The sequence below is a fragment of the Phalangium opilio genome, unplaced genomic scaffold (assembly GCF_054372755.1).
Source record: "Phalangium opilio isolate 3A_F unplaced genomic scaffold, DU_Popi_V2 ptg000217l_1, whole genome shotgun sequence".
NCBI lineage: Eukaryota > Metazoa > Arthropoda > Arachnida > Opiliones > Phalangiidae > Phalangium > Phalangium opilio.
In genome coordinates this window covers 388,074-410,913 of record NW_028324218.1, presented here as the reverse complement: position 1 = coordinate 410,913, position 22,840 = coordinate 388,074, and the positions used below count along the sequence as shown (strand labels likewise).

The window sequence follows — 22,840 nt, the reverse complement described above, 5'->3', positions numbered from 1 at the left end:
ATAAAAACCTTTGTGTTATTTTTGACTTTGTTTGTATTTACGATTAGTTTAAAAGAGGATATCAAACGACATAAAATTACATTTAAACGGGACTTGAAATAATCCGTCTACACTATAAAATAAAATGAAATTTATTCTTAATAATATTAATACTTAAAATATTATGGTAATAAAATTACCAGAAGTAAGATAAGGGACTAGAAGTAAAGTGCTCTAGCCCTGGTAATAGATCCTGGCACTAGTGAACAAATTTGAGGATTTTATGCCGCTTTCATCGCGCCTACACTAGAGAGAGAAAATTGGTCGCGTTCCAAAAACATTTTCCTACCCCCTTCCCCTCAACCTAAAGCCACGGAGCACGGACGCGGGTGCTTGAATCTAGTTCCGCCGTCTACCGCTGTGAGCACGTCACGTTTCGGAGGGAAAATTCAGAAACCACTACCAGAGGGCCAACTGTTGGTGTGTTATCGAGAATATTCACTTTCGCTAAGTGAAGAATTTGGTTAACTTGATACTTCTAGTCCCTTATCATGCTTCTGATTACTGCAATATTTAAATTAATACTTACAATTTTGTGAAAAGCTAAATTACAATTTTTTTAGTAATTTATCTTTTCAGAAGAAATTTTATTTCAATGTTATTATTTCACAAAATGAATTTTTCTCTATTTTAAAAGAAATTAACAAATATTTGAACTTTCTATAACCATGTAATTTTATTATTAGTTTTTATTTTTATTATTAGTTCAGCGAACAAACGGGGTAAACATCTGTGGCTCTCACTCCTGTTTCAATTTATATTCAACAATGATAAATAATATGCGTTATTATTAAATATTATATTTTTTCCGTATTTATTCTTATTATATTTGACTATTTATAATTCTCTTTATGGCAAACACCTTAAATTCAACAATCACTTTAAAACGGCAGTTTATTTTTATATTTTAATAATTATCATAATAAATTAACCCTTTTAGACTCTGAAATAAGTGCTCGTGATTTTAATATATAGTTCTAATTGAATTGTACTAAGTTTTGAGAATGCATATATTTGAGCACTAAATATTATTATTAAATACATTTTACAATTTTATGTTATTATAATTTAAACATGAAATTATTTAATTTTCCCTGATGCTTGTTTATTTACTATGCAGAACTATGAATTAATTCATATACATATGAATAAAGATGTTTACGTTATATGTTGTAGCGAAAGCGCTCTGAGTCTGAACTTTATATGATAGTGGTGTCAATTATCCTATAAGGATTCAATATTCAAGAGTATTATGGTACAAATTCATGGTAGCATTATAGTTAATCGGTATCAAAGAGAAAAGTAAATAAGCTCATACAAATTACTCAGAAATAGGGTTATTTAATGCGCGCACATTGGAGGTTTCTGAGTAAATGTCTAATCATACCATAGATGATAATTAACTTAATATAATTAAATGTTATTTAGTTAGTTTGAAACTATAATCAACCTTAATATTGATGTGCAATTAGAATAATTTTGGGAGAATAATTTAACGTTATCCATAATTTTTAATTGATAAAATAATTTTTAATTTTATGGTAAAACTGCGAATTAGATTAATTTGATTACTAATATATCAAATTATGGCTTAAATAGCAGAGTCAGTTTTACTTAACTTGCATGTGAAAACTATCATATTCATGGTGATAATATGTTTAATGTGAGATAACGTTACATATGTAAACTTTTCAAGTCAATTACTGATTTAATATTATATTAATTTAAGAACAGTATCGATTCAATTATTGTGCGCCTAAAATACGAATAACGATTGTTAATTTACCATGATAAACAAACGGAATTATTGCCCTAATTCATGAAACTTCCAACGCATGCGCAGTAAGAGTCCCAATTGTATTAAAACGTGTTTTGTAATTACGGTTTACATTTATCTCGGTGACGTGCTTGGTTCAGCACCTAGCTATTTGTATCATTGTGCTCATTACTACATTTTCATAGTTACATATATATTAAATACTCTTAACATTGAGTTGAAGGAAAGATATCTTACAGGGGTTCTGACACAAAAGCTTATCCTATGAACGCCTGTAGAAAGGTATCACCAGCCAAAGAGGTATATTCTGGGACAAGCTACCATATAGGGGCTACAGTCAGTCCTATCTAATCTACATGCGGTGTAATCAATTTCTGTGTCTCATATAAAAATTTAAAACAATGTTCTCAGGAGTACCGCTAGCTCATAGAGGGTGCTGTTAGACAGGGAGGAGTTTAAAAGGAGAAGAATTTTAGGCGATTTTTAGGCTGATCACCGTAGATCTTAACTCCCTCAACTGGAGATAGGGACGATGTTTTTTTAACTGGGTTATCGCTTATCACGTGGCAAGTGGCATCAGATTTGCCGTAACGAACTGCCATCTCGTGAGAATCTTAATTAAGAAAATAATCATCCGTTGACTGTAGGTGCATAAGCAATCAGCACGAGACTTTTTTGAAAATAGTACATTTTGTGTTGGAGAGAAGGCCCTTAATAGTAACTCAATGTATTCAAACAGGGAACCACGTGACAGAAGGAACCAACTTAACCCCTTAATTCGACCTCCTTTCTCTCACTGTGGGAGGTGTTTAGGCTCGCAGTGTAGGATTGTAGTTCGACTCCATTTCTACTCCTCCCTGCTTTAGAATAATCCACTATCGGTAAACAGCAATAGCTTTTAGATTGGATTAGTTATTTCAGGAAATTTTATTACATATTTTATTAGGAAAAACTTATAACCGGGAATTTCATATTAAAATCAATATTTGAGCAGAATTTTGCTTAAAATATTATTTGCTGTAACAAGTTAATATTGACATATTTAGGAGTATTTTTACAATCACGCTTAACATTTAAACTTGCCCGAAATAAAAATGTTTTAAAATATATATTTACAAAACAACTTTATGTACAAATGTGATATACATCCGAGGGGCTCATAACTCTCAGGTTATATGTATTAGTTTTTATAGATTACGCTTAGTAATTTTAGTACGGTGAAGGTATGCACATCGTGAACACCTATTACGCTGAGTGACATTCCCCTCAGGGTCTAAAAGGGTTAAATTATCGCTATATTTAACTAAAAATCTACTATATTTCTACTCTACACATGTATAAAGAATAAATACAATTCTTTCAAGAACAATATCGTGTCATTTACGACCTACAACCAACATTCGTGAAGTGTAATTTATACAGTTATTATAGTACACTATTCATGTGGGAATTGCCTTAATTCTTGAACAATAATATACACAACGATTTATTATAATATAGTATCCAGGATTTAACACGTAAGGGGAAATGTATTCGTATATATATATTTTTTTTTTGTTACATATTTTTATAAGGTAACGTCTCTCCATAAAATTGGTATGACGAAGAGACTGAGATCACGTATCTACTATTGGGCCTTTAGCCAATCATAATTAGCCTTAAAACCCACTACCTATTACATTGCTCCTTGGAAGCTTCCTGCCTAAAAACTTGATTCACCGTCCTGCAGCGGAAACAAATAATTTCTTTGAATGACTTCCGAAAGTCTTTGTGAAAAGTTACGTAAATCACGGGATTTAACATGGAATTCGCGTAGCCGAGCCAAAGTACCACGGTCTTTAACGCGTCTGGAACGTATAACCATTCCTGTAATAAAGCGCGTAACAACGCCACGGCGAAAAATGGCAACCAACACATGGTGAATGCCACCAAAATGATACCTAAGGTGAAAGAAGCCTTACGTTCCTTCAATAAGGCGGCCATTCGAGATTTAGGCACGCCTCTTTGACTCTGCACGAAAACGGAAGGTGTTAAACTGACGATTGATCGACGACTCGAATCGTCACCTCCCGTTTGGTCCAAGTGACATTTAGACGAGGATTTGCGTTTGACGCTGGAACTGTTTGCACTACTTGTTTTATTGGATTTATTACTCTTTTTGTTGTGTTGGTTTTCCAACTTTGTGCTTGAAGATTTCGTGTTGTTGGTGGTGGGTGCGGTTGTAGAGCCCGCTTGGGATGATTCGTTGAGGTCTTTGTTGTTTTGGTGGTGGGACGTTAAATTCTCTTCGACGGTTAGTTTGTCAGTGCTGATGTCGTGATTGTGTTTGGTCTGAAATCAATAGGAAAATATTTTGTTAGCCATTTATTTAAAATTATTGTCAATATGGAGTTAGCATTTTGGTGATTTATAGCCCTCTCCTCATTACTCGATTAATAAAATCAGAAGTGAGATGAGACCAGAAGTACTGAGCTAACCAAATTCTTCACTAGGCGAAAGTGAATATTCTTGATAACACACGAACGGTTGGCCCTCTGGTAGCGGTTTCTGAATTTTCCCTCCAAAACGTGAGAGGCTCGCGGTGGTAGACGGCCGAACTAGATTCAAGGAGCCGGGTCCGTGTTCCGCCGCTTTAGGTTGAGGGGAAGGGGGTAGGAAATGTTTTTGGAACTCGACCAATTTTTTTCTCTCTAGTTTTAGCGCGTGGGAAGCGGCATAAAATCCTCAAATTAGTTCACTAGTGCCAGGATCTACTATCAATGCTAGAGCCCTTCACTTCTAGTCTCATCTCACTTCTGATAAAATGTAAATATTTTGAAATTCGCGATTATTCAAAAACAAATTCTTTATTTGAATTGATATTAGTAAAAATTGTGAAAATTAATTGTACAATTCGAAAATAAATTTTGCATTACTTCAAACAGCTCGGAATCATTGTACCCATATATATCCCATGTTCATTTCTATGCGGATTTTCAGGGCGGGGCTTGAGAACTTACTATCCGTCAAGCATAATAATTTTGACGTTTTTCTTACTCTGATTTTAAAGGTTGGTAGCAACGCGAGGTCAGGCGCGCCTAAGGTGTAACAGGCAGTGAAAAACGTTATTCGCGAAGTAAAATTCGTCATACATAATGTTTAGTCTAGCCCTTCCCACAAAACCTTCTAGGTACGTTTATAAAAAGACTACACAGTGATTCCTGGTAGCTGTATGTATTCCTACTTGAGAAAATAGAAAATTTCAAATATCTTCTAAAATATATTGTAAAGATCACTTATACGTTTGAGACAAATCTAGTATTTAATCGACTAATTCTAGAATAATGATTTTCTTGCAAATTAAGCAACTAAAGGAAATATTTCAAATGATCCACACAATTTTTTCAATAAATCAAATCAAGTTTCTAAAAGGAATTTAAAGTTCTAGTCTAGTTCAAAATACAATAATTAGGCGCAATTGCTATAATAGTTTTAAATAATTAGTGTAAGGTATTCGGAGCATGTAATGGCATACAAATCGTCGGGGATTTAGTGTTACATACCCTTTTATTCGCCATTATTATCCGCAACACATTAGTAAAAAAATTCGATGCCTGGTTGTTGCATTTCAGCATAAAGATATACTCAGTTTCTCAATATGACATCGTTGAAAGCAAAATTATACCATTTCAAGCCATATCACCAATTCTCTCATAAACATTTCCATATGAAAACCGTAGAAAAAAGTTCCCCAATAAAATAAAATATGCAAATTTAATTTTTTTTTGAAATAAACCGGAAAAACGAGGGTCACCGAGCTCAACCAAAATTCTTTATCTATAGTTTCTTACCAAAAGAATGTTTAATGATACGAAATTTCTTAGCCGTGCATTGCATAATTTTCAAAGATATGAAAGTTCCAAAGGAAAGGGTTAAATCGTATATTAAAAATATATCTATTTATACTTTCTGCTTCAGTAAAATTTCGCATTGAAAAATCGAAATGTAAATTTGTAATATTGCCCTCTGATTCATTTCAAATTGAAATTATACTAGAGTCGAAGGACGGATCCTCATTTCACAAATATGCATAATAGCATGAAAAATGCCTTCGGTTTCAGTACAACTTCGAGTTGATATAAAAGAATTGGAAATTTTTTGTATATCACTGTTGGTTACGCCATAACCGCAGGCCCGTGTTTACCATTTCTTTTTTTACTGCACAGGAATGGTCCTTCAATATTTTTCTTTGCAAAGTTATTTTTTTTCCTCATCTATATTTTTCTTACTACCAAGCTGTGGTAGGATGGGCGGCCAAAAGCCTCCAGACCGTAACTCTTATTTGAAATCGATCTTAAATACATTCCACCTAGAGTTTTCCATATAAACCAAGCTATGTACAAATAAGAACCCATATAAGATATGAGAACGATTCTTGCATGGGTTTCCATGAGCTCACACTTTAAACTGGGTCGAAATGTGCTTGCCAATATGGTGGAAATGAACAATGGAACCGGGAATACTGGACCCAACAAAGCCTAATCAAGAAGCGATATCTAGGTATAAATTCGCCACATTTCCAGCTTTATCTCCAGTCCAAACGTATAGTAGGTCCGGAGTTAATCCCCGCCTCTAAATTCAGCTAGCTAGCTAATTGGACCAAGTCATCTTGCGACTTATTGCCACTTATCTAACGCCTTTACAATGCATAGAGGGGTGGTGGCTTGCCCCTATGCCACAGCTAACCGACAGCGCCCTATACTAACTATTACCGTTAACCTCTGCAAGTTTTGATGGAAAGGAGAAACCGGGCTAGACCGCGGAGGAAAACTCCTTTAACAAGCGGGGAGAGAACTTGCAAACTCTACGCAGAAGGATTTCTTCCCAGATTTTTCACCCGGGAAATTACAAGCAGCATCTCATTGGTTCTTGAAAACTCACGGCACCCCGACGCGAATGACGAAAATTACGTATTTTCCAACTGAGGAGAGGCGAAATAGCCCTGCCTCCTTTTTCTCCCCCCTTGTATTTTGAAAGGGGGACTGGGACTATGGCGCGCGAATACTTAGGCGTCTTATACCTCCTCCCTAATAAACAAGATATCACTTCTTGGCCAAATTTTTCTTTCAAAATTCTTAGGTCCTATTTGGGTTCTTGGTATCACCTAGCATTAAAGCGAAAGTTTCACTTAAGTTCGTTGTGATGAGCAATATTTTCTAATTAGTTCATGTATTGCTGTTTATGGCTAGATATTGAGCATGCGCACACACTAAAATCGGTAACAAAATAAACATTGTTGTTAATTTTGTTCTTCGCGCTTGTTTTATCCGGAAGTCTAATAACATAATGAAAAATTTTATTATTAAGAAGTTTAAATATTAATGTCAGTCTTTGAAAACCTGAACTAGGTCATTGCACCCGAGTCCTGAGATTGAACACAAAAATCGCGAAATGAACTGGTAAAGACAAGCAAGTTGCCTGAAACATCCTAAAGGGTACCTCGCGCTGCTGCAGTAATAAACCACGAAAACTCAGATAATAACTACTTATAGCTCTGATTTTCTACTCAAGCTTTGCCTTATTGAAGTAGCACATATTAACAATGGCAATCTCATTTCCCAAGGGATGGATCAAACATTGGCCAATATATGAAAGGACATGACTCTCATAACATCCCACGTATGCAATCTTTCATCTCTCTAACGTAGAGCAGGAAAGCCTACGACAGACTTTATATTGGTTAAGTTTAGTTCTTTGGGGATGAACGAAGAATTAATTTGAGGACTGCTGTAGTCACGCCAATTAATATACTCTTATTCATAGAATTAATCATTATTAAATCAGTTACTTTCGTTATATAATTAAATCCTTGCAAAATCGAAAACACTTCTATAAGATCGCTGCGTTTTTACTAGGCTTCAAACGCAGTGTCATACTCGGTGTCATAGGTCTAACATTTTTCATCTGTAAGCAGTACAAAAACATTTGGTTAAAAATAAATGTTCGGCTGAATCAGTGTCGCTGTAAAGATTTTTCCCTACGTGTGCAAAAACTGTGGGGGTCTTCTGGACACCCTCTCATCTCATAAAAAAGCGGACCAAATTTGAGGGCTCCCTTTGCCTGGACTTCACTTTTACACATAGGCTATGTCCTTCTCAACCTATCCCTGGCGTCACCACTGCGTCTGGTCTGTTCCACCCTGCAAATCTTCACTGTAAGAAGCGCAACTTGCCGAAAACTCAGCTTGACTCAGACTGAAGGTACAAGTCAGTTGCGCAAAAAGTAGTCCTAACATTTGACTTGCCTCTTCCCCATCGCGGATTTCTTTCTTCCGCTTGAGATATTCAGGGATGCAATTTAAAGATTTGTTCGAAGGGTAGGATTCAATGAAGGAAAAGGAAACTTAGGTATAGAAGATGCAACAAGGTTTGACGATAGCATCTTTAACTGTGCGGTTGTACCTATTAACTGTTCATTCACGAATAAACTTTTATTTCTTTGGCGAACTTTTCTGTTACGTTTTATGGAGTTTTAATGCGGTCCATAATTTTCCTTGATAAGGAGGTATAACGTATATATATTGGTTTTGGATCATTGCATGCTGTCTTCATAAATAAGGTCAATTTCTACTATATTAGGGTAAAGAATTTATAAAATATTTCGTAGTTTTTTATTTATTTATTACAAAGATTCCTATCGGATACTTTCCTTTTTAGATATTTTCAAAGGGGTATCATTATAGTCCATTTTATTTTCTACTTTATTATTAAACTCTACAAAATCGATATTTATTTTACCCATGAGTGCTTTTCCGAAAAACACGTAAATAAGGTTAGAGGTAAAACCACTTTGGCTTGGCTGACTCCCAAGTATTTATAAGTCTATTATACTGTTAAAGAGGTAGTATCACCCAAAACCCAACATTTTTATCGAATCGAAAACATTTTTTAACGTAAGAATTTAGCTACGCTGATTCCCAATAGTCAAAAATAATCTATGACATTTTACCCTAAATATCACTATTTACAATTTATGATTAGAATATTTTACGGATGACCCCTTAATTAAATTAGTCTTGTCTATCGGTTTCCTATTTGAATTTATGGGTTATCCATAAAACACTAAGATTATAACTTGTAAATGATGGTTCTTGGGGCAAAATTTCAAAATCCACTGTAGTTCGGTCACAGGTGTGTGAAGCCTTAACCGTTCATGGTCCTAGCACCCATTCTGAAAATCGCGTCATCAAACGTTTTCTTCACTGCCCCTAAAACCGAACTCTCGGTGAGAATCAGGTGCTAGTTACAATTAATATTTCGTCGATCTATTACGAAATAGGTATGCTGCCTCTAATGACTTGCGGTTTGTTTTTATTTATTTTTCAATATGTAACTATATTTCGAAAAGCCCAAATCAAATGCTTAAGTTAACGTTGCTAGTACCCCTTTAAGATACTTTTTTATACAAGCTTATTTTGAAATTTTGAAATTAATTCAAGTACTTTATACTTTATCCAGACGAAGCACTAACGAAGCATGCAGTTTGTATATTAGAAAATTTTAAAATCACAATGTCACCTAATCTTTATTTTTTTTCCAGAACTGCGGTTTAAATTTATAAAAAAAAACCCTTAGCTTCATCCACGGTTAGTTAAATCACAAAGAAGAAATTTAATCTACTCTGTCTTTTAGGTTAATCGGCCATGTTTAAAATAAAGACAAACTTTCCAGTTTAGACTGTTAAGTAGTTTTTTCAACTGTATACTGTGACCTTCAAGAAACACAAGTACAAATGTGGTTGCGGGTAGACTCTTACAACTTTGATGAAGTAATCAAAAGCAACTCGTCTCGGAATTTATTCGAATATAGACTTCATATACAAAGTAACTTGACACCATATTCTAAGTTAAATCAACTCTAACTCTACCCTTTCTTTTAGTGTCAGGTGATATTGATTGGATGTAAAGTTTTTTCAACGAGAGTGTTCAATTTAATTGAACCTGGTTTTGGGTTCTGGTAAGCACTATAATCATACCAGGTTTTAGTTTTAAACATATTGTATTCTTGAAATGGGATTAAGCGTTGGATCCCTTTTCCAAAAGTGAAATCGATACGAATCGATATCCAACGCAAAAGGCCCACTCGATGAGCGGGGAAACTAGTGATGTTGGTTCATTTTAGTAAAGTGAGAGAGAGTATAGCCGCCTGTATACCGAATTAATTCGGTATACAGGCGGCCTTTACGTAGCCCCATTTGTTGCCCCCCCCCTTTTCTATCTATCTCGTTCCTCTAGATGGTACCGTGCCTGAAGGGGGAAAATATGGTTGGGGGGGGGGACGGCACGTATCACGTGATATTGTTGGCGGGAAATTTGAATTTGTTTTTAGTGTATTGGTACGACGTCATGTGACTTGGTGACGACATTCAGTGTCCATAGTGTTATTATTTGGTGTATGTTTAGGATCTTGTATACATTTAGTGGATGATTTAATGGTAATTCTATAGGTTCAGTAGACCCTTTCTACACGCACCCGTCCCGTAATGTTGTTTTTTTTAAATGATTTTAAGGTCTCTCCATGTATGCTTATGCCATACTAAAGAACTAGATTAGGTTTACGTAGTTTATTGAAAATTAAGCAAAGACTAAGTTCTACAGTAAGGATGTATGCTTTGTATTGTTATTATTAGGTGTATTTTTAGGATATTGCGTACATTTAGGGTATAATGTGTTGGTAATTCTATAGGTTCAAGTAAACCCTTTCTACACACACCCTTCCCGTAATGTTGTTCTTTGTATGATTTTGAGGTCTCTCCATGTATGCTTATGTTATACTAAAGAACTAGTTTTAAGTGAGATATGGCTTACATTGCCCAATTACAGTTACAAATTAAGTTGCGACGCGGTACTAGGTGTACTCATGTTTTGTATTGTTATTATTCGGTGTATCTTTAGTATATTGTGTACATTTAGGGTATGATTTATATAGGTTCAGTAAGCTCTTTCTACACACGCCCTTCCCGTAGTGTTATTCTTTGTACGATTTTAAGGTCTCTCCATGTATGCTTATGTTATACTAAAGAACTAGTTTTAATTGAGTTAGGGTTTACGTATTTTATTGAAAACTAAACTATGATGCGGTTCTAGGTACTCATGTTTTGTATTGTTATTATTTGGTATATCTTTATGATATTGTATACATTTATGGTGTGATTTATATAGGTTCAGTAGGCCCTTTCTACACCTACCCTTCCCTTGTTGTTATTCTTTGTATGATTTTGAGGTCTCTCCATTTATGCTTATGTTATACTAAAGAACTAGTTTTAATTGAGATAGGGTTTACATAGTTTATTGAAGAAGGTTCGAATACGACGCGGTTCTAGGTGTACTCCTTTTGTGTATTGGTTATTGAGTTACAGGGTTAAAACAATAGCACATTTTAATATCATAAAAGGGGAATTACGGCAGTTTTTACACAACTTGGTAGCTGGTAATCAGTTAAAATGAACAAAAATTACTATAAAACATCATAAAATGCTGATCCTAACTAAAGTATACACGAATATAGCTAGACTGCTTCATATATTTTCTAATTAGCACACATTTTAAGCGACATTTTAATCAAAAAAGAATTACATATACCGTAACACATGATTTCTTACTAACCTTGTCAACAACCTTTCTCACCAGAGTTCGGAACTGAAATGACTCTCTATAGTTTACAAAATCCCCTTTTGGCAACCCAGCAGGTGTAGGTTACATGACATTAAGGGGGAGGAGGAGGTCGAACATGGTTCATAACAAAAGAATTTATCCCAATCTGCTTTTATTTATACGCAAGCACGTTCAGACGTGTCTAAAGGTCTTTGGGGGGGGGCATGGCAATGTCACTTGATTCCTTGCATTGCTATCAATGTAATTTATATTTAGAGTGATTTATGACTCACTACCAACGTGTTAAGACATTCCATCTGTTTTTTAGTTATACGTAAACATGTCCAGGCGTGTCTTAATGGCTTTGGGGGGGGGGGGGGGTCGAACCATTTGTATTGAATCAATGGAATTTATATTTAGAGTGATCTATTGCTTTATTAATGGGGGCTGGTGATTCATCCTACGATGGGGTTTCAAGCATTTAATTGATTACAGGTGTTTGCCCCGAGGGCATTATTAGGACAAGTCTCAACAAGTTTAAGATGTTTCCGTTGCGTCAACAGAAAGGCAATATATCATTAGACCGAAGCATTGACCTAAACGTACTATATTTATCAAAATTATCGGCAGCGTAAATCAAAAATTTGTGGAAAACGTAAAAACGGTATTGAAAGAAGCATCATTCACAACGCATTTCGTGTTAAAAGTAAAAAACAATCGAAACGTTTTTGATCAACCACGTTACATTTTTTCGCAACGAAATTGAGCATTTAAAATTTTTAAAAACCCATAGGAATACATGGGGAAATGAATAAACCACCGACACGAAATCAGTCATGCACGTGACAATTGACAGACACGGAGCGAGTCATTTGAAAAACATTTCAAATTAATTAAAACGTTTCGATAAATTTTAGCTAAATTTATCGAAATTACTCTATGTTTCACCAAAAACACTTGATTTAGCAAAATTTCACCAATTTTTTTCTATTTAAATAAAAATTTAATACCTCTTAACCCCCCCCCCCTCTTCGCAGTAAATAGTATAGCGATGTTTTACTATACAGAGACTAAGCTAATTAAACAAAGTATTTCTTAGGAAACGTCCATCCATTCGAGCACGAGTATTAAAATACCCAAAGTATATGTTTACAATGTCGAATTATCTACATAGTTTCACACTAGAATATCACTGCTATTTACACTGTTCTAGGGAAAAACACAGATTTTAACTAACACCTTTAGAAAAAACATACATCCTATTTACTAAAACAGATTATAGCACCAGCGAAAAGTTCAAAGTACAACACAGAGTGTCATTTAGCTAATGTCAGTGCATGAATCGTGGATTTCTAGCAAATAGAAGTAAAAATTATACGCAACATTTTTCTATAAAAATGCTTATTTGGGTTTCCTAAATTCCCCAAAGAATTGCATACAAAGTTTGAAAAAGTACTGACTTCAGTTAATCCAACTCACTTTGTTTCTTTAGTTGCCTTAAAATGACGAAACGAGTCATTTGAAAAAGAGTTCACATGACTAAAAATGTAGCGATGATTTTCGCAATATATTTATCAAAATGATTCGATGAAAAATATATTTTCATTAATTTCAGAATCATTAATTTCAATACATAACGCGATGGTGTTGCAGACTTAAGGAATTTAATTTTCTATACCTCAAAACTAACTTTACTCTTATCGTTGCAATTTATTTATTTATTTAATAAGGCTCGAGGGATAGGGTAGTGAAGCCTGCAGGGCTTGGGTACGACCCCCCTCCATGGCACAAGAGTCTAGATACAATACGAGAGTATATACAAACGGGGGAATAGTACAAACCGAAACGTACAAACGGACTAACAAAAGAGAGAAATCTTACGAAATGGTTAAGTTTAAACATTCAGTTACGTCATTAAAATTGTTCCTTACTAGTAAATTTGAATATCATGAAAAATACGGGTTTTTACACCAATAGTTACAAAATTTGACGACTGCTTTGATTAAATTTAATATGATAACACTAGTATTAGTGGTTAGGGTCGCTCATTCTTGAGATGTTCAGACTTTAGGGTGGTGCTTCCCTCGATTGTTGTCTGATGCTCATAGCTTTTTTTAGATACATTGGAATTTATTGTCCTTTTTTTAATTGGACCACCTACCTGGTTTTATGACATTAAAAGGGGGAGGGGGAAGAGGTCGAACTCGATCCATAACAAAAGGATTTATGCCCATCAGTTTTTTATTTATACGTAACCTCGTTCAGACGTGATGGCTTTTAGGGGCATGGTCGAACCATTTGCATTGTTTTGAATGGAATTTATTTTTTGATTTATTGTTTTGTTAGTTGGTGACTCTTCCTCAGAGCTGTGCTAATTAATTAGTTAGCTAATTCAATTTCTAATTAATTAGCAACATTTACTAATTGAAAATGGTAATTGAATTTTAATTACCTTAGTGCTAATTGAGAAGTAATTCTAATTAATTAGTATGATTCGGAAAGGTAATTATCTAATTAAAATTTAATTAGATTTAGGATTAACTAATTAGCCAATTGGATTTTCAATTAAACTTTTACGCCAATTTGTTGTAAAAAAATCGAGGAATTAATTCTTTATTCATCTATTTGAATATGAAAAAGCCTTATTATATCGATGAGGAAACCTTAGTGCTACTCTAAATTTTTCAGCTCCTCAATTATGAGAGAATACTAGTACTAGTAGAAAATTTCGTAGTTCGCAACTGGCCCATTTCGCAATTCCGACTGATTTACCTACTCGAATTAATAGCAGTGCGCATGTATTTACTACTCAGGAGTCCATTATAGGAACTGTGCAATAAAATGAAGAAATGAGACAAATTTTAACATGACGGAACACTCGAGGCCTGTCTCATTTTTCGAGAATAATTCATGGCTTCCGTACCCGTTTTTCAATGGCATTAAAACATTAAACTTTGCATTACCAAAGTACTAAATCCATGGGCACTTTAAACTTTTATGTTTACTTATGGTTTATTTTTTACCTTAATTAGAAAATAGTAATTCTAATTAATTAGTTTGATAAATAAATGTCTAATTTCTAATTGAATTGAATTAGTTTCTATGTCTAATTGCTAATTGGCTAATTAATTAGTTCATAAATATTTCCCTAATTGCTAATTGGCTAATTAATTAGTTCATAAATATTTCCCTAATTGCTAATTCTAATTCAATTAGTTGTCAGCTAATTAGCACAGCTCTGCTCTTCCTACCACGAAACATTTAATTCAAGGGGTTTGCCCCGCAATCATTATCCTGACAAGTTTAAAAGGCCTTTTTGGTGCGTTAACCGAAACCATGAAAATATATGAGTATTTTTCCAGAACTATAGGAGACTAATTTCGTTCTTTTTTTAAAGATGCCCGAAATAACGCTCTTTTATCATCTTTAACATAGCAAATAATGTAACAAAGCTATCCTAAATACCCCATTTTACCTTCAATCTGGCAGCTAAATCAAAAACTTTCAGTGCTTACATCTCAAGTAAACGCTGTATCAATCTAGGACTAATCGAAACATTTGTTAAAAAACAGTACATTTTTTAACCTTTTTATCGCAAACCATACAATATATTGTGATTTTCCCCCTCGATGAAGTCTCTTAAGCCGATCTTAAATAATTGTGGGTTCAACATTGTTAACAAGTTGGGTAGAGTAAAACATTAATATTATTTCTTGTCAGATCTTTCAGTCTATACAGAACTTTGACGAGATTAAGAAAACTTTGGTAGAAAAATCAGGCTCAAATCCTTGTTTGTTTCAGTCATTCTCACAAAGCACTAGAATTCTTTACCCAAATCAGACCATATGGCATTGGGTTTAGCTTCCTTTATTTACAAGCCTTTCACAGTCAATTGTGTCCTTTTTCAAAGGTATTACAGTTCTATCACTACACTAGCAAGTAGCGAAAATTATCATTAATCACAAATTAACCCAATCAATCGCATTTCGGTAGTACATACATTTACGCCTTTTGTTATACACATCGGTGGAGAAAGGTCTTTTGTTCTAATCCTGCGAAAGACGCATAATGTTTGGACTTGTTTTGAGAATTTCATTCCGTTGATAAACCTTTTCATAACGAATACGATTTCGATTGGCATTGTCTCTTCTTTAAAAGTTTCGAAATTTGGCCTCTTAAGGAATTAAATATGTTATATGTAAGTGTCTAGTTGCTAGCTGGTTGATGAAATATTTTATTACCTATTCCGTAAACACGTTCAGGCAAGGGCTTTAGGAGGTGGTTGACCAGTGCTATTTCATTGTTTTCATTGGAATCTATTTTGTGATTCATTGCTTTTTTTTAATTGTGTAGGCTGACGTCTCTCCTACACATTCACAGTGTGATTCATGACCGTGAGAAACTATCTTTTCATAGGTTAGCATTTTTTTTTGAAAAGTGTACAATGGTTTTTATGACCTATTAAGGAAATTCGGAACCATATTATTTAGCAGACATGAAGATATCAAAGGATATTTTCACAATTGAGAATCTCTAGAAACGCTTTACGCACCCTGTTTTTTATTTATTACAAGTATTGTCCCTTATTTGCGGTGTTTATACCAAAAATCTATTTATAGGCCACTCTTTTCTTGACAATTTATTTGACATAAAGCAAATCCAACGTTCTTTTGTTATAAAATCGGTAAACTATTAACAGGCGTGTGTCCGAAAATGCATAAAGAGAAAAACATCTGATGACTGATAAGCAATAAATCAAGATATTGTTAAACGATTGAATAACGTGGGCGTGTCTATTAAGAAATTTAGTTAGCTTAAGGTGGCATTTTTTTTGAAAAATGTACAATGGTTTTTATGACCTGTTAGAGAAATTCGGAACGTTATTATTTATCAGACTTGAAGACAACAAAGGATATTGTCACAATTGAGACTCACTAGAAAGTTTTTACACGCCATGTTTTTCATTTATTACCCCAATAAAATTGTCCCTTATTTGCGGTGTTTATACCAAAATTCTATTTATAGTCCGCTCTTCTGTTGACAATTTATTTGACATAAAGCAAAGCCAGCGCTATTTTGTTATAAAATGGGTAAACTATTAACAGGCCTGGCTCCGAAAATGCATTGTGTGAAAACATCTGGTGACTGATAGGATCAGGTAATAAAGGCTATTGTTAAATTATTGAGGAATGTAGGCGTGTCTATTAAGAAATTTAGTATAAAAGCGGCCGAGGAAATGATCAAAATACGCAGTCAATCTTCAAACATCGAAAGATAAACATGGATCCTGAAACTCTCCGTACAACATTGAACGAACTGACTATAAATAGACCAGAGGACTGTAATACCATAGAAGAATTGGAAAACCTAAGGGATCTAATTCCGAGTCCCTTAAGAACTGAATATGTAGATCGCCTAGCGAAACGACAAGAAGAAATTGAGCTGGGTATACACGAAGAAGCTCAAATCGCCGACTTCAACAGCTCGCAATATGACAAAGAGATAGCCGCATTTTTAGACGGAAAAGATCAAGGACCACCCGCAGAGGAGATACTATTGAACGATACCTTGGAGAGGGAGAACGGTTCTGAAGAGACGCTTTCTGACGATGATATCGACGTACAATGGGGAGGAGGAGAAACGGACCAACCCGCACCTATTGACAACGTACCTTCTTGCGAGATAATAGGGCAAAGTGAGAGATTTTACAAACATTTTAACATGTATGGCCGAGAGGTAGTACTTAGAGTTACTGACGATCCCGTCGCTAGTGTATGTACCGTAACCAAATGCATCCTTAGTAAGTCTAGACCTACAGACTACGTCCAAATTACTTTAAAGAGTGCGGCGAATATTTGTAGGTCTGAACTAGAATTATCCTTTAGAAGAGCTGATCAAGTAGACCCCAATATTCTTTTTGACCAGCTTAGTGTTATGCTCTATGATGACGAAATGGAAGCATTTTTCCTAGGTCCTGTTAAAATTATTTTTAGCATTGTAAGAATACCGGAGGGTAAAGGGCGCCCTGTAGCACGAGGGATTAAACCTTTCAATCTATTCTGTAAAGATAGACGAGGTATTGTACGTATAGTCAATTCTGACAACCTGTGTTTAGCTCAAGCGTTATGTGTAGCTATGACTCATAGAGCTTACGCCGACGATACAACGGGTGACAAGACTCTAAAAACGCGATATGTAACTATATCTAAAATAGATCCAAAGGGCACACTACAAAGAAATGAGGCTTTAGATTTATGTTATAAGGCCGATGTAAAAGTTAGTGAGTGTGGGACTGCCGAATCGTTTGAAAGGTTCAAATCTTATTCAAATCAATATTCGATTTTCGTCTACAAATTCGAAAATAGCGTCCCTGTTTTGATTTTAGGCGAAAATGATCCATATGATACTAGGCCCCGCCTCTTTTTATTGAATGAAAATAACCATTATAACGTTATTACAAAATTAAGGCCACTTTTTAGCCACGACCGATTCTGCGAAAAATGTCTCGTACCCTATTGGCGAATACAGTCCCATAAATGTAATGACTTTTGTTTTAGTTGCATGAGACCCACTATCTGCCAAGGTTCCCAGATAGCTTGTGAGTCTTGCTTACGGAAATTCTTAGGCGATGATTGCTATCAAAGCCACTTAGCATCTTCCAGCAGTAAAAAGTCCCTATGTGAGCGCCTTTTTCACTGTAAAGACTGTTTAAAAATTATTGATTTTTCCCGAAGAACTGAGATGCATACGTGTGATGAGATTTATTGCCAGGTCTGTAAGAAATATCAGCCCAGCAATCACTTATGTTATATCCAGGTTATCAAAGCCAAACCTCTGGAAGTGCCATCCGTTAAAAAGCCTAGACCTAATCAGCCAAATCTTATGTACATTTTCTTTGACGTAGAATGCGTGCAAACGAAGGTGTGTCAGGAAAAGTTAGGAGCCTATGAACACCAGGCTATCCTATTAGTCAGCATAACCGTGTGTGAGCATTGTATAGATGAAACATCCCTAAATTTTAACTGTAATATGTGTAGTCAGTTTGGTAAGCGTAAGCAACAATTTTCAGGCGGTAATCCTATAGCTTTATTTTTAGATTATTTAATGCAGTTGCATGCCGTTAAGAACGTCATCATACTGTCTCACTATGGCAGTAATTATGATAATCAGTTACTAATTCGAGAAATCATAAATAGAGATGAAAAATTCGTTCCATCTTTGAAAATTAACGGAACTCGAATTTTAGAAATGAAATTGTTTAACTTGCTATTTCTTGATTCCTATAATTTCATCCCTGTAGCTTTAGCAAAGTTTCCCTCTACTTTTGGAATACCCGACGTAGCCAAAGGGTATTTTCCACATTTTTTATTCAATGTTGTAGAACATAATTTTGAAGTAAATAGACAGAATGAAACCAACTATGTTATAGAAACTAATCTCCCCCCTATCGAAGCTTATGGTTGTCAATATTTTACAAGGAAAAATTTAGATATCTTCTTAAAATGGCATAGCTCCGAGGATAGTAAAGGTCACGGTTTCGACTTCCTGAGTGAACTCAATTATTATTGTGAGAACGATACGGTTTTACTATTCCTAGGATGTTTAACTTTCCGTACGCTACTCATTAAAGTAACTGGCGTAGATCCATTTAATTGCGGCGCAATTACTCTTCCTGGCGTGTGCTCTTATGTGTTTCGCCGAAATTATCTTAAACCTGATACTATAGGCATCATACCCGCTAATTATTATAGACTTAGCGAAAATCAGTCGATAGGGGCTATAGAATGGTTAGAGTGGACTGCACACAAAAGAAACATAACTATCCAATCCTCCTTTAGAGGGAAAGAAACCAGAATCAAAAAACTTAAAGTAGACGGATTTTGTGAAATCAACAAGGAAATATTCGAGTATTGGGGGTGTTTCTATCATGGGTGTAAAATACACTTTCCTTTAAACAGAAACAAGGCTTTGCATGGAGACCCTGCGCAAACCTTGAATTCCAGATATTTTAGAAGCATGATCATGTTAGCCAAATTAGAATCTCTCAATTATACAGTAAATGTCAAATGGGAGTGCGCATGGCAGAAGGAAAAAGTAAATAAACCCGAAATAATAGAGTTTTTAAACCATAATGATATTATGCCTAAAATAGTAAAAAGATTAGACCCTCGTGATGCATTCTTCGGGGGGAGATGTTGCGCAACAAAACTATACCATAAAACAACAGGATCGGAGCGAATTCACTACGTGGATTTCACAAGTCTATACCCATTCATTAATAAAACCACCAAGATACCTATAGGACATCCTGAGATCATATTAGACGATTTTCCTGACATATTTTCGTTTGATGGTCTTCTTAAATGTGACATATTACCGGCCCAAAACCTAATTCATCCCGTTCTGCCCGCTCGTATTAATGGAAAATTAACATTTCCATTATGCTACACATGTTGTAAAACCCAGTTTCAAGGTGATTGCGAACATACTCCTGAAAAAAGAGAATTGAAAGGTACATGGGTAGTCGACGAGTTACGTCATGCAGTAGAGAATGGTTACACAATCACACGAATGTACGAGGCTTGGTCATACAAAGTGACACAGTACGACCCCAAAACAAAACAGGGAGGACTGTTTAAAGATTATGTTAATACCTTTTTAGAATACAAAACCCTAGCTAGCGGCTTCCCGGCAGATTGCCAGACTCAAGAAGATAAGGAGAACTATGTCAAAAGTTTCAAAGACGAAGAGGGTGTAGAACTGGATATCACTAAAGTAGAGAAAAATGAAGGTCTCAGATGTCTTAGCAAACTTATGCTCAACTCTTTTTGGGGTAAATTTGGCCAGAAAACAAGACACACCTCTACCGAACTAATCAAAGATGCCAACAAATTGTACGGATTAATATTAAATCCAGACTTGGAGGTTAAAAGTTTACTAACAATCAACGAAAACACCGTACTAGTAAAGTACGAACACATCCTAGAAAACGAGTTCGTACACAAACATACAAACGTAGTTATCGCTTGCTACACAACATCTATGGCTCGATTACATTTGCTAAAACATCTTGAAAAGGTCGGAGACCTTTGTTTTTATTATGACACGGATAGTTTAGTGTACCTCTCGCCAGACGGCGCACATTTGCTACCCACAGGCGATTATTTAGGGGAACTAAAAAATGAACTAGAGCCCTATGGCCCAGATGCGTATATTTGCGAATGGGGGAGTGCTGGACCAAAGAACTATTCTATGGATATTCTAGACCCTAAAACCGGCAAAAAAACTAACATTATCAAAGTTAAAGGATTTTATTTAAACGCCTCTACTGAAAATTATATAAATTTTGAAACAATGAAGAATCTACTAGGCGTAAACAATGAAGGTGAACCTCTAATGAACTCGGTTCAAGTCCCTATTGGTCCTCAAATCAGACGTCTACAAGATCACACTCTGATCACGATCAACCAGACCAAAACATATCAGGTCGTAGTGGATAAAGTTAGAATTCTACCTGACTATAAAACTGCCCCCTACGGTTATATTAACTAGAATCCTTGACATTTTCCACATAAGTTACTTGTATATATTTTAGATACCCAGTATCAGTATTTTAATTAGTATCTCAAGTATTATTTTTAGTATTATTAACGTATTTCAATTAATAATATGTAACAATATTTTAACGAATACGCAGCGTTTTTGGTAATATTTTTGCATTTAGTAAGCTTTTTTAATTAGTATATATTAGCACTTTAGTGTAAAAATAAGTATTGAATTGTTTTGTATAAGTGTAATTTTTATTTTTTGATGATAATTATAACGTTTTTTTAGTAATATTTCCATATTTTTATCAGTAATCGTATATCAGTATTTTAGCGCGTCAGAAAAAATATATTTTTTCGTCAATCCCGTGAACATTTTAGTTTAATAACTAGCCTGATATTTGTACTGAAATCGTATAATAACCATTATTGCTTTTAATTCATATTAAAAGTAGTATTGTTATATTTTCTATGAAGGTACAAGGGTATATATGCACTTAATAATCTGGCATGCAGTAGTATTGCTATACTTTCTAAGATGGTAAATGTTTATGTGCTTAATCATCTTGTACTACCATTTTTTTGAAGTAGTATTAATTTTGCATTTTAGTGAATTTGTTTGATATCAAAATCAGTGTAATTCTTGCTTTTTGATGATGTTTTTAGTAACGATTGCGCATTTTAACTGTATATCAATATTTTAGCGCGTATATATTTTTCAGTCAATCCAATGAGGATTTTTAATTTAATAACTAGTATTGTGCTTATTTGCCATGTATTCTATGTAATTCGTATGTCCTGATGTTTTTTTTTTAGTAATTTTTTGCATTTTAGTTCAAGTAATTGTACTTATTCTCCAAATTCGTATTAAAACTAATGTGAATCAATTTAATTAATGGTGTTTTATAGAAGGTACATGGATATATATGTACTTAATAATCTCGCATGCAGTAATATTGTTCTATTTTCTATGATGGTAAATGTTTATGTGCTTAATCATCTTGTACTACTATTTTTTTGAAGTAGCAATAATTTTGCATTTTAGTGAATTTGTTTGTTATCAAAATCGGTGTAATTCTTGCTTTTTGATGATGTTTTTTAGTACCGATTGCGCCTTTTAACTGTATATCAGTATTTTAGCGCGTATATATTTTTCAGTCAATCCTATGAGGATTTTTAATTTAATAACTAGTATTGTGCTTGTTTGCCATGTATTCTACGTAACCCGTATTTTCTAATGTTTTTTAGTAATATTTCGCATTTTAACTCAAGTAATTGTACTTATTCTCCAAATTCGTATTAAAACTAATGTAATCCTTATGTTCTGAGTTTTTTTAGCTGTACTGCTTCATTTTAACTTCTAATCAAATGCCAAACTGTGCAAAAACTGCCGTAATACCACGTTTATGGTATTAAAATGTACTATTGTTCTAACCTTGTATTTCGTTTACTAGCTATAACACCCTACTGTAGTACCGCATCATAGGGTTAGTTGAACCTTTTTTCAATGTAAACCTTATCTCACTTAAAACTAGTTCTTTAGTATAACATAAACATACATGGATACCTTAAAATCATACAGGACGGTGTAGAAAGGGTTTACTTGAACCTATAGAATTACCAACACATTATACCCTAAATGTACGCAATATCCTAAAAATACACCTAATAATAACAATACAAAGCATACATCCTTACTGTAGAACTTAGTCTTTGCTTAATTTTCAATAAACTACGTAAACCTAATCTAGTTCTTTAGTATGGCATAAGCATACATGGAGAGACCTTAAAATCATTCAAAAAAAAAACATTACGGGACGGGTGCGTGTAGAAAGGGTCTACTGAACC

General features: G+C 34.5%; 2 protein-coding genes across 3 annotated transcripts in view; one reads left to right on the top strand and one right to left on the bottom strand.

The window, feature by feature from the left end:
• Nucleotides 1-714: 714 nt before the first annotated feature.
• Nucleotides 715-22,840, bottom strand: part of LOC149615364 (5-hydroxytryptamine receptor 1-like) — a 42,569-nt gene continuing 20,443 nt past the window's right edge. For both annotated transcript variants that reach the window (XM_089856419.1, XM_089856420.1), the window contains exon 5: nt 715-4,147. In XM_089856419.1, the coding sequence (XP_089712545.1) occupies nt 3,485-4,147 (663 nt within the window). In that variant the 3' untranslated portion in view covers nt 715-3,484. The remainder of the gene's footprint in view (nt 4,148-22,840) is intronic.
• Nucleotides 16,697-21,180, top strand: LOC149615365 (uncharacterized). Its single transcript, XM_089856421.1, has 2 exons — nt 16,697-17,142; nt 20,110-21,180. The coding sequence occupies exons 1-2, from the start codon at nt 16,728-16,730 to the stop codon at nt 20,997-20,999; spliced, it is 1,305 nt and encodes a 434-aa protein (XP_089712547.1). The 5' UTR covers nt 16,697-16,727; the 3' UTR covers nt 21,000-21,180.